The sequence below is a fragment of the Chinchilla lanigera genome, unplaced genomic scaffold, assembly GCF_000276665.1.
Source record: "Chinchilla lanigera isolate Chin_1 unplaced genomic scaffold, ChiLan1.0 scaffold00162, whole genome shotgun sequence".
NCBI classification, from domain to species: domain Eukaryota; kingdom Metazoa; phylum Chordata; class Mammalia; order Rodentia; family Chinchillidae; genus Chinchilla; species Chinchilla lanigera.
This window is the reverse complement of record NW_004955563.1, coordinates 281,225-295,449: the sequence shown is the minus strand read 5'-3', so window position 1 is coordinate 295,449 and position 14,225 is coordinate 281,225. Positions and strand designations below refer to the sequence as shown.

The 14,225-nt window shown below is 39.7% G+C and overlaps 1 protein-coding gene and 1 pseudogene across 1 annotated transcript; both read left to right on the top strand.

Moving 5' to 3' along the window:
• The first annotated feature begins 131 nt into the window (after positions 1 to 131).
• On the top strand, positions 132 to 1,109 carry LOC102010743 (annotated as a pseudogene).
• A 7,707-nt stretch (positions 1,110 to 8,816) lies between these two features.
• LOC102010423 (olfactory receptor 7G2-like) lies at positions 8,817 to 9,755 on the top strand. Its single transcript, XM_013509134.1, has one exon. It carries the CDS (start codon positions 8,817 to 8,819, stop codon positions 9,753 to 9,755), a length of 939 nt encoding a protein of 312 aa, XP_013364588.1.
• The last annotated feature ends 4,470 nt before the right edge of the window (positions 9,756 to 14,225 follow it).

Here is a 14,225-nt window from a genome sequence, read left to right as displayed (position 1 = left end):
GCAAAATTCAAAGCTCAAGACATCCATGAGCTGGAATTCTTACACATTGCCCTCTTACATGTAGCTTGTGCTGGTCTATGTATCTTTGTTTGTTTGTTTTCATCACTATTTTCAGATCACATCATCAACTCATGGAAGTGAGAAACAAAACAGCCATCTTGGAATTCCTTCTCCTCGGTCTGACAGATGATCCAGAATTGGAGCCCCTCCTCTTCAGCCTGTTCCTGTCCGTGTACCTGGTCACCATCTTTGGGAACCTCATGATCATCCTTGCTGTGAGCTGTGACTCCCATCTGCACACTCCTATGTACTTTTTTCTTGCCACTCTGTCTTTTAATGACATCTGTTTAAGCACAACGTCAGTCCCACACATGTTGGTAACCATCCAAACACATGATCAGAGCATCTCTTACACAGGCTGCCTCGCCCAAGTCTGTTTAGTCTTGGTTTTTGGTGATTTTGAAAGTTGTCTCCTAGCAGTGATGGTCTATGACCGCTACGTGGCCGTCTGCCATCCACTTAGGTACCCAGCCATCACGAACTTGCATGTATATGTCTTACTGAGCCTGTTCTTTGTGCCTATTAGCATTATGTATGGACTACTCCACAGTCTATTGTTGCTGCAACTGTCCCTCTGCCCAGACCCCAAAATCCCGCACTTCTGTGAACTTGCTCAGATCATCAAGCTCACTTGTTCTAATACTTTCATTGATAACGTCGTAATATACATGGTTACTTGCATCTTTGTGGTGTTTCAGTGTTTGGAATCATGTTCTCTTACATTCACATTGTGTCGTCAATCTTGAGAATGCCAACATCAGAAGGAATATACAAAGCCTTTTCTACCTGTGTGTCTCATCTCTCAGTTGTCACCTTGTTCTATGGGACAGGTTTGGGGGTATACATTAGTTCTTTACTAACTGACTCATCCAAAAAAGGCTGCAGTGGCTTCCGTAATGTATACTGTGGTCCCTCAAATGTTAAACCCCTTTATCTATAGTCTGAGAAACAGGGACATGAAAAGAGCTTTGTGGAAGCTTATTTATAGGATAGATTCTCTTCTAGTGTATCATTTCCTTGGATGTGTGTGTGTAGTTTATTCAAAATAAAATGTGCCTGTTGAAGAAAATGTCACTAAGCAGAATGAAAGAAGTGTAGTGATCAAAGGCATTACATTACGGATTCAGACCTGACATCGATTTTATCCAGTCTGTGATGTCTGCAGCACAATTTCATTTGTAAAGATAATTGTTGCTTGGGTTCCCCGAAGGAGAGACTGTACAGAGACTCTAGATTTTGCAGTTTTGTGGGGATGTACATGCTCTTCATAAAGCAAGTTGGAGTAGGAGATGGGAACGGGGACAAAATTTTGAAAAAGCTATCATCATATTTTAAAAATGGCTTCCTCCTGACCATGTGGTTGGACTTTTAGCATTATAATCTAGTATTAGTTATCCTGGAAATCAAAAATGGGTAGTTCATGACTTGTGAAGTTAATAATGGGGACTGATACTAGCAAATTATTTCATTCTGAGATAAAAAGAGTAGCCAGCATCCTCAGTGTGATTACCTCTAAAATGGACCTGATTAGATGCCAGTGATTTGAGATCACTGTGAAATTCACCAATGAATTGCTAATTTTAGCAATTTTCTGATGACAGCGAATGCACTTGTCATCGCTGGACATGATAAAAGTGACAAGAATCTGTGAGCTGTTCCAAGTTGACTTGAGAAGTACATTTTTTATGGCTCAGTGAGATTATATCTCTGTGTCAGGCTGAATGGTGGGACTTAAATATAATCTTCATTTGTGATTAACTTCAATGATAAATGAGAGAAGGGAATTTTTTAACAAGGAAAATGTAATGAAGTATCCAGGTGAACTTTAAATATAGTGGTACGTTTCTTTACGATACAGAGTAGAGAAGATATAGTGCAAAGAAAGGGTTGCTGTAACCATGCAGATAAGAATTGTGTTGATGTAGCCAGCTTTTGAATGCAAGAAGTTGACTATTTTTCACCCACAAAAGTGTCATTTTCACAGGATTCTAAAGCATTTTTGACACCTTTATTGATATTATGGTAGAATACATTCAATAACAGCAATTCTATTCAACCTCACTAAAGTTCAGACTAAACAAATGAACATTCCGCTTTTTGTTATTTTCATTGTGGTTCACAGTCCATCATGTTGTTGGTCCTAGAAGATTATCTTTGATTTCCAAAGCTCTATATATTTATATTATATATGTTGGGATGAATGAACAGCATTTTTGGTGGTGATGTAAACTGGGTATTTGTTTTTCTGCTACTGTGAATTAAGTTGCTTGAATAGTCAAGTCCAAGTCTTCTAGGGAGCTTAGTTTCAGGGTTCAGGACGTAGCCGAGTGGTAGTACATATTCATTGCATGGATGAAGGATGATGTCATAGATTTTTTTTTTATACTTGAGGCATAATCATTGTATATAGAGGCATGGGTCTTTTTTCAAAATAGTTTTTGAATAGTTTCAAAGTTGAACTGATAGTTTGTTACCTATTTCTGAGGATCGACATCATTCCTCAAACATTTTAATTCTGCAATTGTGCAGAGTCACAGTAACTACACATGTTATGGATGCAGGTCTGACAATGCAAATAAAGACACTCACAAAAGAGGACTTCCACAACTTCCTCAGAAAGTGTCAGGAAAAATAGTGTCTTGAAAACAAGGAGTGATATTTTGAGTGGAATTAATAGCAATATTTCTGCTATTGTAAAATTTTTATGTCACATCAGGTATGTTTACACTCATCCCCAGCCTTCATTCCCCTGGGCCCACACTCCCCCCAGACAGGTACCATTCCCTTCAGAGCAAAAATAGGTCCTTCTCAAACCTAATGACTTAAAGGTAACTTGTCATTCACTTTAATTCTTGTGCTCGTGCTGGAGAGGGAGATTTGCCAGTACATTTGCTACTAGGATTTGCATATGCAAATGCCACAGAATGGGAGGCTCAACAGCAGAATTTTAGCTTTTCACACGTTTGGAGGCAAGATCACAAAGATCACGGCATCGTCCGACTGTTGTTAGTAGTCTGTGTATTTATCAGCTTTTCACTGAATCAGAATATCTACTCATGTTAGCTGGAATCCATACAGCTGTTTCAGGATTCCTGGAATCAATACGTGGTACAGAACTGCAGCCCCTCATCTTCTACTGGTTTTTCTCTACGTACCGCTCATCATCCTGTAAAACCTAATCACCATCCTGGCCATATGCTCTGAGCCCCATTTCTACACCCCTATGTACTTCTTTCTCTTCAGAGTGTTCTTTATTAACATATTTAAGCTTAAGCACAATCCTAAAGATGCTGGTGAAGATCAAAACTCAGAGAATCAATTACAGGGACTGCCTCACCCAGATCTACTTACAGTTAGTTTTTAGGGGTTAAGAAAATTGTGTCCATGCAGTGAAGTCCTGACTGCACCATTATCATTGGTTATCCATTTACATATGCAGTCAGCATGATCGCCTGCATCTGTGTCTGCCTGGCTCTGGTCTCTCTCTTCACTGGCCTTGCAGATGTCCTCCTCTGTACTCTCATGATACTGTATCTGTCCTTCTGCACAGACCTGGAATCACCCCACTACTTCTGTCTATTTCCCTAGATCATCAAACTTGCCAGTTGTGATTAGCCCTTCAGTCACATCCTGATGTATGCTGTAAAAGGTGTCGGTCTGTGGTGCAGAGAGTAATAAAACAATAAAACACTTTTATTGTGGAGGGCACGGAGAAGATTGACAAAGAAAGAGAATCTTCTGGGGGGTTGGGTCATGGGGACAGTGGTTAAATATGGTCAGGCTAGAGGCAGGGTTTAAGGAGTGGGCTAGCTTATGTGGCAGGCTAGCATTGGGCAGGAGTGTGGGAAAATGAAACAGGATATTACATAAAGAGGAGTAGGAAGTCGTAATTTGACTCCAGAAAGAAGGGTGGGGCTTAGCACATGGCCTCTAAGGGCTGGTGCCATATTGGCCATGGCATATAGTGTCCAGTAGGTGGCGCCTCAGCGACTCTGAAGGAATTATGAAACCCTTTCATGCTGTATGTTGCACATCTTCTGGTAGTCATTTCTCTGCATTTTGTCGTATGTTAATACTGTGTCCTTGGTCTTGAGAATGCCATTATGGAGAAGAAATGATAAACCTTCTTTCATGGGAGGGTAAACCTGAGCCATTTGTTGAAAAATAGGTGCACCTTGGAGCCAGAATATTAAGGGAAATAAATCAGACACATAAAATTCAGCATTGGTACTCTGTGAGCTGCCTGGGACACTGGATCAGGTGGTCCGTGATCCGCAACCACCACGGTTTGTGTTTGGGCCCTGCATGCTACATGAACTGTCTGGAGACCTGAGACACTGCTGCCCGTGTTCTGCCACCATTACAGATCACAGCTGAGCCCCAAGAGAGCCAAGTACACTCCATCAACTTCCTGGGGACAATCTATGAGGTGGCCTGATATTCCATCACTATTGCAGCCCACCTCTGGGCCTGTGAGCTGCCTGGGGACACTGAGCCAGGCAGTCCCTGATCTGATACCACTGTGGTTTGTGTCTGAGACCTGGGAGAGCTGAGTACACTCCAGCAACTGCCTGATGATCCCGGACTGAGTAGCCCATGTCCGTGACCACTGAGGGGCACGTATGACTCCCAGAAAAACTAGGGATGCTGGGGACCTTTGGTGAATATTTTATTGGTATCTTTGCATCTATGTTCAGTAGGGAGATTGGTCTGTAGTTCTCTTTCTCGGTTGTGTCTTTCTCTGGTTGTATTTTCACTGATTGGTGGCCACAGATTTACACTGCTATCTTCTTCAGATGTGGTAGTTTAATTAGCACCTCAATATAAAGTAAAGAAACAGAAATTAAACTCATGTGAAGACATCTATTGTAACAAAATTTAAGGAGCTGCTTGTCAAAATCAAAGCAGAGTTTTTGAACATAGACATTATAAAAAGCAATTAGAATTTTCTGTGCTAATTATAAAGAACAAAGATTAAATTTCACCCAAAATCAGTGTTGTAGAAGGAGAGACACACCTGAGTGTTGCTTTTCTTTTTTTTTTTTTTTTACCCTTGAGTGCTTTCTTATCATTTCACAAAAAAATTAGCTATTTTTAATTACATCTTTTACACTTACTTATCTACATGTTAGTATAGGAGCCAAGCTTTCTTATATCATGAAATAGAGAATTCTTAATTTGTAAATAAAACATGACATTGTGACCTATTAAAGAAGTGTTATATGTTCTGTTCGGGCAAAGTCCCTAAATGGAGAAATGTGGAAACAATAGAGACAAGCGATGGAGCGCCCTGGGGCTCAGGGTTCAGGAAATCACCCATCGGGAACACCTCACCTTGATCGTTTTAGCCTTTAAGGGTGTGTCCTTCTGGAATTAGGGAGTTAGAAAGATTGATTAATGAGGTCCTTTGCATATTGAGCCCCCAGGGGTGTAAAGTCTGGAGGGGTCAGTCAGCGAAAACATCAAAGTACATCCGGACTCTCCTGAGAAAGCAACCCCTGAGCCTCATCTCATAGATGATATTTTCTGTCCAATATCCCACTCACACATTTAGTCCATCTGAATTTCCCGAGGACACATCATCCATTTTCAATACTTAGGTATGATATTCAGAGTCATCCATTTTGAAGCTAAACAGCAAACATGAAATTCTTTATTTAATACTTTAGAAATAATATGTGATTTCAGTCTGAGAAAGGAAGAGGAGAAGATATGTATAAGCTGATGAAGATAAAGTCTTCCAAGTCTCTCCCAACCTTTGCATAATGGCATATATGAGATACCATCCAGATATACGGTAAATATTTAAATTTAAATATTCTTTACAGAGAGAGAGAGATATTACCGCTAATATCCCTTAAACTACTCCCCATTGAGTAAAAATTATTCCATTTTTAAGCTTTGAAAAAATTTAGGATTGTTTTGTCTAGTTCCGTGGTTTTTGTTAATGGTATTTTGATTCACATTGCAGTAAATCCGCATAACAGTTTTGGGAGTATGGCCATTTTCATTATGTTGGTTCTTCCTACCCAAGAGCAAGTGACATCTTTGCATTTGCTGATATACTCTTCAATCTCCTTTTTCAGAGTGTTGCAGTTTTGAATGTAGAGATCTTTTACTTCCTTTGTTAAATTGATTCCTAAATATTTCCCTTTTTGAATTCTATTGTGAAAGGTTTTGTTTACCTCATTTCTCCTTCAGTGAATTTGTTATCTGTGTACAGAAAGGTTATTGATCTTTGAGTGCTGATTATGTACCCAGCTACATTTACTGAATTTGGGTATTAAATCTAGAAGTCCTTTGGTTGAGTTTTTGGAGTCTTTTATGTATGGTACCATGTCATCTGTGAGCAATAATAATTTCACTTCTTCCATTCCTATTCTTCTGCCTTTTGTTCCTCTTTCCTGTCTAATTATTCTGGCTAATATTCCCAGAGCTACATTAAATAGGAGTGGTGATAGTGGACATCCGTGTCTTGTTCCTGGTTTTAGAGTGAAAGTTTTTTGTTTTCCGACTGTTTAGTATGATGCTGGCTATTTGTCTGTCATAAATGGCTTTTGTCAGATTGACATAAAACCATCTATAACCATTTTCTGTAGGGTTTTCTTTAATCATGAATGGGTGACTTTGTCAAATGCCTTTTTTGTATCTATTGAGATGGTCATGTGAATTTGTCTTTGACTGTTGATATGATGCCTTACATCCATTGATTTGTGTGGCAACTATAATGCACAACAACTGATGAATGGATAAAAATGTACTTTTGTTTTATATAATAGAGACTTACTCTGCCATAAAGAAAGACAAACTTGAGACATTTATTCCTAAATAGATGGACCTTGAGACCATACACTTAAGTGAAATAAATCAGACATATATGTGTATCTCATTGTCTCACTGCTTTGAGAACCTGAAAATGTAAATAACAACTAAATTGTACAAGAGATATGGTGAAATTGAGATAAATTGCTCAAAAGGAAAGGGAAACTAGAGGGGGGAGGGGAAGGGAAGGAAGGGAAAAGAAAAAATGAGAAAAGAAGGATAAAATGGAAACCAGACTTTGTAAATAAAGAGAGGAAGGGTTGAAGGCAGGGGAGGGGAATGGAAGGGGGAAAAGAAATCAAGGTATAGCATATACAGGTACAAATTCTCTATGAAGAATGGGATCATTGTATATACCTCAATTGTACCAATAAATTTACTTAAAGTTTTTAAAATATTGTTTTGTTAGTGCAATATTGTAGTATGTAATGCTCATATTCGTTGTGCGGAGTTGGTGCATGTTCATAAGATATCTAAATGTTTGTATGCCCCTCCTCACCCATGCTCCTTTGTCTATCCCTTGGTTACTCTCCCATTCACAAAAAAGTCTGTCTGTGTGTTTCCTATGATCTTTGGCCATGTAACATTTTTATACTTTGGATTCCTCATATAAGAGAAAGCACATGATATGTGAGCTTGTGAGTGACTGTTTTCCTTAACATTATGATCTCAAGGTTCATCACAAGCAATTAAATAATAGAAATTCTGGTGAGGTTGTGAGGGGAAAAGAAACCCTTTTGTATAGTTGATAGGATTGTAAACTAGTACAAGCAGTATGGAGATTCCTCACATACTTACAATAGAAATGCCATTCAACTCAGTTACTCTCCTTCTAGGTATCTTCCCAAAAGAGTTAAAGGCATCCTATTACAGCGGTACCTGCTTATCCATGTTTATAGCTACATAGTTCCTAATAGCTAAACTTTGGAAGTGAGCTATATGTCCATCCAAGAAAATGTGTTTTTTCCCCATTGTTCTTGCCACTTCGTGTAGCAATTCTGGAAGCTACAGAATTGTGATCCATGATCAAAAATGCAGTGACTATTCCTACCAAGTACAATCCATTAGAAGGGAAAGGCATGCACCATAAAAAGACTGCAGAGGCCAGACAAGTTGTTACCCACCTGTAATATCAGCACTTGAGAGGCTGAGGCAGGAAGACTTTCACAAGTTTGAGGCCATCCTGGGCTACAAAGTGAGTTCAAGGCTAACCTGAACTGCATAGCAATACCCTGTCTCAAAAAGACAAGGAAAAAAAGACTGTAGTGTATCCACATCCTTTTATCATATCTGGGACTGTAAAACTTCTGGATCTTTCCAGAGTCAAAATGACCATGAAAGGTAAAAGTCTGAATCAATGCAAGATATTGAGGCAGCAATACAGTGAAACTAAGTGCACTCATCAAACAGGACTTCTGAAACTGATTCAGAAAGTGGGAAGAACAAAAATGTGTTTGAACTATAAGGGGAGCATTCTAAGAGTGATAACTGGTGATGTGTTATTCACTGTAAAATTGCTTAAGATATCAAAGACTGACTGTATTTTCATCACATCCCAGATGTTTGGGCTGGTTCTCAGCAGACTTTCATTGTGCTGGATTCATATTCTCATGAAGGACAAGTCCTTCTTATTGAGGGATAAATATGCCTCTTGCCCAAATCAACGGCTGTTAGAAAAGAATTTTCCATTTAGTTTTTTTCTTGTTTGTGTGACGGGAGGAGAGTTTTGTGAGTGTATTACTTAAACCTTAACAAAATAGAGAAACAAATCTCTCAGAAAGGGGAATTAATACTAGAAAATTTTCTTGAAGTTGTGGAAATAAATTTCATATCCGTGAGATGGGATTTTTAACTCATTTCACTATTATACTGTGCTGTTGGTCTATATACTTTATAATATTTTCACCATTTATTTTAGATCAGATCATCCACTCATGGAAGCTCGAAATCAAACAGCTATTTCAGGATTCCTTCTCCTGGGACTGACAGATGACCCACACCTGCAGCCCCTCGTCTTCAGCCTGTTCCTGTCCATGTACCTGGTCACCATCCTGGGAAACCTGCTCATCATCCTGGCTGTGAGCTGTGACTCCCACCTGCGCACCCCTGTGTACTTCTTCCTCTCCAGTCTGTCCCTTAATGACATCTGTTTAAGCACCACCACTGTCCCACATATGCTAGTGAACATGCAAACACGGGATCAGAGCATCTCTTACACAGGCTGCCTTGCTCAGATCGGTTTAGTCTTGGTTTTTGGTGGTTTGGAAAACTGTCTCCTTGCAGCGATGGCCTATGACCGCTATGTGGCCATCTGCCATCCACTTAGCTACACGGTCATCATGAACACCCACGTGTGTGTTTTACTGATTCTCTTCTCCTTGGCCATTAGCAGTGTGGATGGGCTGCTCCACAGTCTGATGATGCTGAGGCTGTCCTTCTGCGCAGAGCTGAGAATCTTGCACTTCTTCTGCGAACTTGCTCAGATTATCAGGCTCACTTGTTCGGATACCTTCATTGATAACATAGTAATATACGTGGCAGCTTGCATCTTTGTTGGTGTTCCTGTGTTTGGAATCATGTTTTCTTATACTCACATTATGTTATCTATCTTGAGAATGCCATCAACAGAAAGGAAGTATAAGGCTTTTTCTACCTGCGGGTCTCATCTGTCAGTTGTCTCCTTGTTTTATGGGACTGCTGTTGGGGTGTACATTAGCTCTGCAGTGACAGATTCACCCAGAAAGACAGCAGTGGCTTCATTGATGTATTCTGTGGTTCTTCAAATGCTGAATCCCTTTATCTACAGTCTGAGGAATGGTGACATGAAGAAAGCTTTGTGGAAACTTACCGGTAGGATAACTTCTCTTCTATAATGTGTCATTGGCCTGGACCTGTGTCAGGTCAAAATAATAGTGATCCTGGTGCATAAATATGTTACCACCTAAAATGATAAGTAAATATAATGATCAAGTTCATTAAATCACAGACTGAAGTCTGATATTACATTTTCTCCAGTCTGTAATATTTGCAAGATACTTTCAACTGTAAAATTTATTTTCTGCTTGCATTCCGTGAAGAAGAGACTGCACAGAGACCCTAGCTTTAGAAATTTTGGCTGTGCATGTTCTTAGTAAAGCAAATTGGAGCAGGAGATGGGAACAGGGACAATATTTTTTTGAAAAATTATTTTATATCGTATATTAAAGATAGCTTTCTCTTGATTGTATGGTCAGGCCTAGTGCTAGTCCTTCTGGAAACCAAAGGAGTGAACTTTAATGCCTTGTGAAGTTAATAACAGGACCCAATACCTGCAAATTTTGTCCTTCTGAGGTAAAAATAGTACTCAGTGTGATTTTCTCCCAGTTGGCCTAATTAGAGAACAGTGATTTGAAGAGATGACTGAAATTCACCAATAAGGATGTCTTTAATGCTCACAAGAAAAAGAAAACTTAACATTAATAGACTCAGACAATTAAGAGAATTGTCTTTCATAACAAGGACTTCCAAGCCAGGGATTCTACTGGAAAACAGTAGGACTTCATGCAGTTCTCCATGAGAGTTGTCCCCCTGGCACTCCTGTGCCTGTAAGAGTTGTCTCCCTGGATATCCTGCTCACCAAGGGACTGCAGAAAATGCCTTTGTCAGGTGTCAAACTCCACTCTGGATGCCAGAGACAGAAAACTGCATGTCCATCTCTAGGTCCACTGATAAGCTACTCTTCCCTAAGTCAACAAGACCACATCTCTGTAGTGCATTCAATGGTGGTAATCAATATACCTTTCGATCCTGTCCGGCTGACTTAGGACATTAAGTCAATCAATGGTGTGTATTTAGGAAAGAGAGATTTGCAGATGAAAGGTGTTGCCTGCACTATCTGATGAGACCCAGGGTGTTTCTAATCAATCAGAAGGGTGGGAAATATAGAAGACAAAATAACATTGCACCTATGCGTACAGCAATGAATTAATGCTGCCAGTATTAGGTTGCCAATATTTCATCATTTATTGCCACATGAAACTATCGCTTTTTAGATGCCATGCATTTTCTTAATCCTCTCTACATCCCTATACCATTTATTTAAACAAAAATGCTTCCATTTGACCATGTTAAGTTTAGCCAATAAATTCCATATCTATTTGCTATTCCTATTACTGTGCTACAGAATCAACCAAGTGGTTGTATTCATTCATTTTCAAAGCTCTAAATGTCTGCATTATGTAAAACATTAAAAATAGGAACATGTCTTATAGTGATGAAAGTTTGGTTGATATTTTTCTGTTATTGTAAATGAAGTTGTTTGAATATTTTCCTCCATGTGTTTGGAAGGAAATAAATGAGTGTTTTAAAATTGGGGTACTTTTTTGAGTGTAGTAGGGCAGTTTTTCAATTTGGGATTGTTCTAAAGAGATTTTCTAAGTGGTTCATTCGCATTAGATATTCCTCAGTGGTCTCCTTAATCCTCAAAACATTTTTCTTGGGGCTGGGGATTTAGCTCAGCGGCAAAAGTGCCTGCCTGGCAAGCACAAGGTCGTGAGTTCGGTTCCCGGTACAGGAGAAAAACCAAAAAAAAAACACCAAAAAACAAAAAACAAAAACATTTTTCTTTGTTCTGACAGTGGGTGTACATGGCATTTAGGTAATTTACATTTCTCTTAGGAGGTTGAGATTGAGGGTCCTTTTACATATTATGGACAATAATTTTCCTCTGTTATGAATCTGTGTATATAATATTTCAGTTGCTCAGTCCATTTTGAAAACTTAATTTATAACACTTTCTTTTGTAATTCAAATAGAAATCCCTTGAATGATTATTCTTCAGGCATGAAGGTCATTTCTTGTGTTTTATCTTTTTTGAGACAGGGTCTCACTGTGCAGCTCAGGTTGGCCTTGAACTCACTTTCTGGCCCAGGTTGGCTTTGCACTCAATGCAATTCTGCTGTCTCAGCCTCCAGAGTGCTGGCATTAGAGCCATGCCCCACTGTGAAGCTCATTTCGATGTAGTTCATAATTCTTAGTAGATGCCCAAAAGTGCTTAGCTTTAACATGGCTTCGTTTGTCAGTATTTTCTCAGCTATTCTGCACTTAATCTGCTTTGATTTTGAAACTCCTATTTACCTTGGTAAAGAATTTTTAGCCTTGTTTCCTGCAATTGAGGTTAAAAACACCTGAAATTTATTCTTGCCTTTGATATGAGAAGAGAATCTAAGTTCACTCTTATTTTATAGCATCTTTTAAAGATTGTCCATTTATTCACTCTGAAGCAATTTCAGCAACAGTTTCAGCTTAGTATTGTCAACTTGATTGGCTTTAGAATCAACTTGGGGGAATTGATGGGGCACACTTCTTAATGTGGCTGGTTGGGCCATGGAGGAGTGACCTGAATACTTCACCTGGCCTTTACCCCTTTCTCTCTGATATTGTTCCCCTATTCTGCATCCTACCCATATGAACTCATGAACTTTATTCTACCTCCCCCTGCCACCGTAATGCTCCTGCCTTGGAGCCGGCTGACCTTGCGGACACCCCTTGAAACATGAGCCAAATGAAAACTCTCCTTTAATTTGTGGCTGTTAAGTGTTGTGTCTAGAAAGGGCAAGAGGACATCTAATACACACTTTGATGTCTTCGTGGATTCTTTTTCCTGAAAAACAGCAATGTGCTCTAATATCACATCTTTTAGGGGATTGTACTACAGAAGGCGAGAATTGTTTGTTGTCATAATGTACAAGTACAAATAAGTTTTGAAATTTACACTCAGAAGGTACATGTCATTGCAATTTTACTGCTTTCCTAATGAATTACAACTTTGCCAAAATGTGACAGTATTTGTCAGTAGGACTTGAGGAGGAAATCATGCTTCCATGAGGTTATGGAATTGAAGCCTAAGAAGAGACCAATCATCACAGCCTCCTGCCTTGGCCAGTGGGTGACACAGCAAAGAGGTGGCCACTGCAAACCACAGCGATGGCTACATCACACTTTGAATTTCTAGTGCCTCAACATTGGATTTTGCAACATCCTTAACTTTCAAAAACAAATATATATTGTTCCACCTATTTTATCTAGGATATTTTTAATGTAAGTCTCTGTTGACTGAAAATTACATTCATCCATGAATAGAGGTAAGAGCAGTCAATGAGAAAGTTAAGCCTGGGTATTGTGCTGCATCTGTGTAATCCCAGCACTTGAGAGGCTGAGGCAGGAGGCTCTCTCCAAATTCAAGGCTCAGCTTCACTACATAGTGAGTGTAAGGCCATCCTGGACCACATAATGAAGTACTGTCTAAAAAAAAAATAAATTTTAGTGTGAAAGGTACAGTTATGCTCTTTTATCTTCAGTGGTAATATGAAGAATTATTGCCTCCACAGCTATTTATTGGTTTTCTCATTCACTCATTGTGAAACAGTACTGTACTGTACATGCTGAGGAAATGATGTTGCATAGGCTGATTGAAAGCCTTACATTCGAGGAGCCTTCAACCATGAGATAAGAAACAGGCAAGAAACAAGAAAGACAGATGTGACTGTCACTCCCCTACCTCATCTGCATCTGCCATCGGGGGGATGGGATTATCATGCCAGCTACTGGCGATGCTGGGAGCAGACAGCCCTTTGTTGTCAGCCACTCTGTGGGACTCATCCAGCAGGAGAGATGCTCTACCCATAAAGATCACACCTCTTTGCCAGGGATTTAGCTCAGCGGCACAGTGCCTGCCTGGCAAGCATGAGGTCATGTGTTTGATTCCCAGTACCCCCCCAAAAACAAAAACACCACGCCTCCTACCCAAGGCCACAGCAAAAATTGCTCATGCAGAGTTTATAAACTTGAGCCACTTATCACAAGCTGGGACAATTCTGAAGGTGCATCTCACCTCTACAATTCCTTGCCTTGTCAGGTTGATCACTTTCACTTTGGGGAAGGGTGACAGGTCAGGTTATCCCTGTGTCTCATCTCCCTACATCTTTTGTCTTCCACTGGTCTGATTCCCAAGGGCCACCATCACCCATGAATAACAAGTTCTGCCTCAGAGGATCGTTAGCAGGGAGTCCATCTGTGTGTAACTAAACTGCAGTGTTAGAGTCTCAAATGCTGTCAGGGAAATGCATACTATAATGTGATAAAATGTGGCAGTATTGCCTTTATACAAAGGAGGGTAAAAGAAAGTAATGAAGGGAAAAGACAAATGTGAGAAAAGAAAGTATGATGTTTTTAATTCTTTTAGGAAGATACCAAGAAGAGGATAGCTGGGTCAAATGGAGCCTCTGGTTTTAGTTTTCTGAGGAATCTCCACCCAGATTTCCACAGTGGTTGCACCAGTCTACTCTTCTACCAACAATGGATAA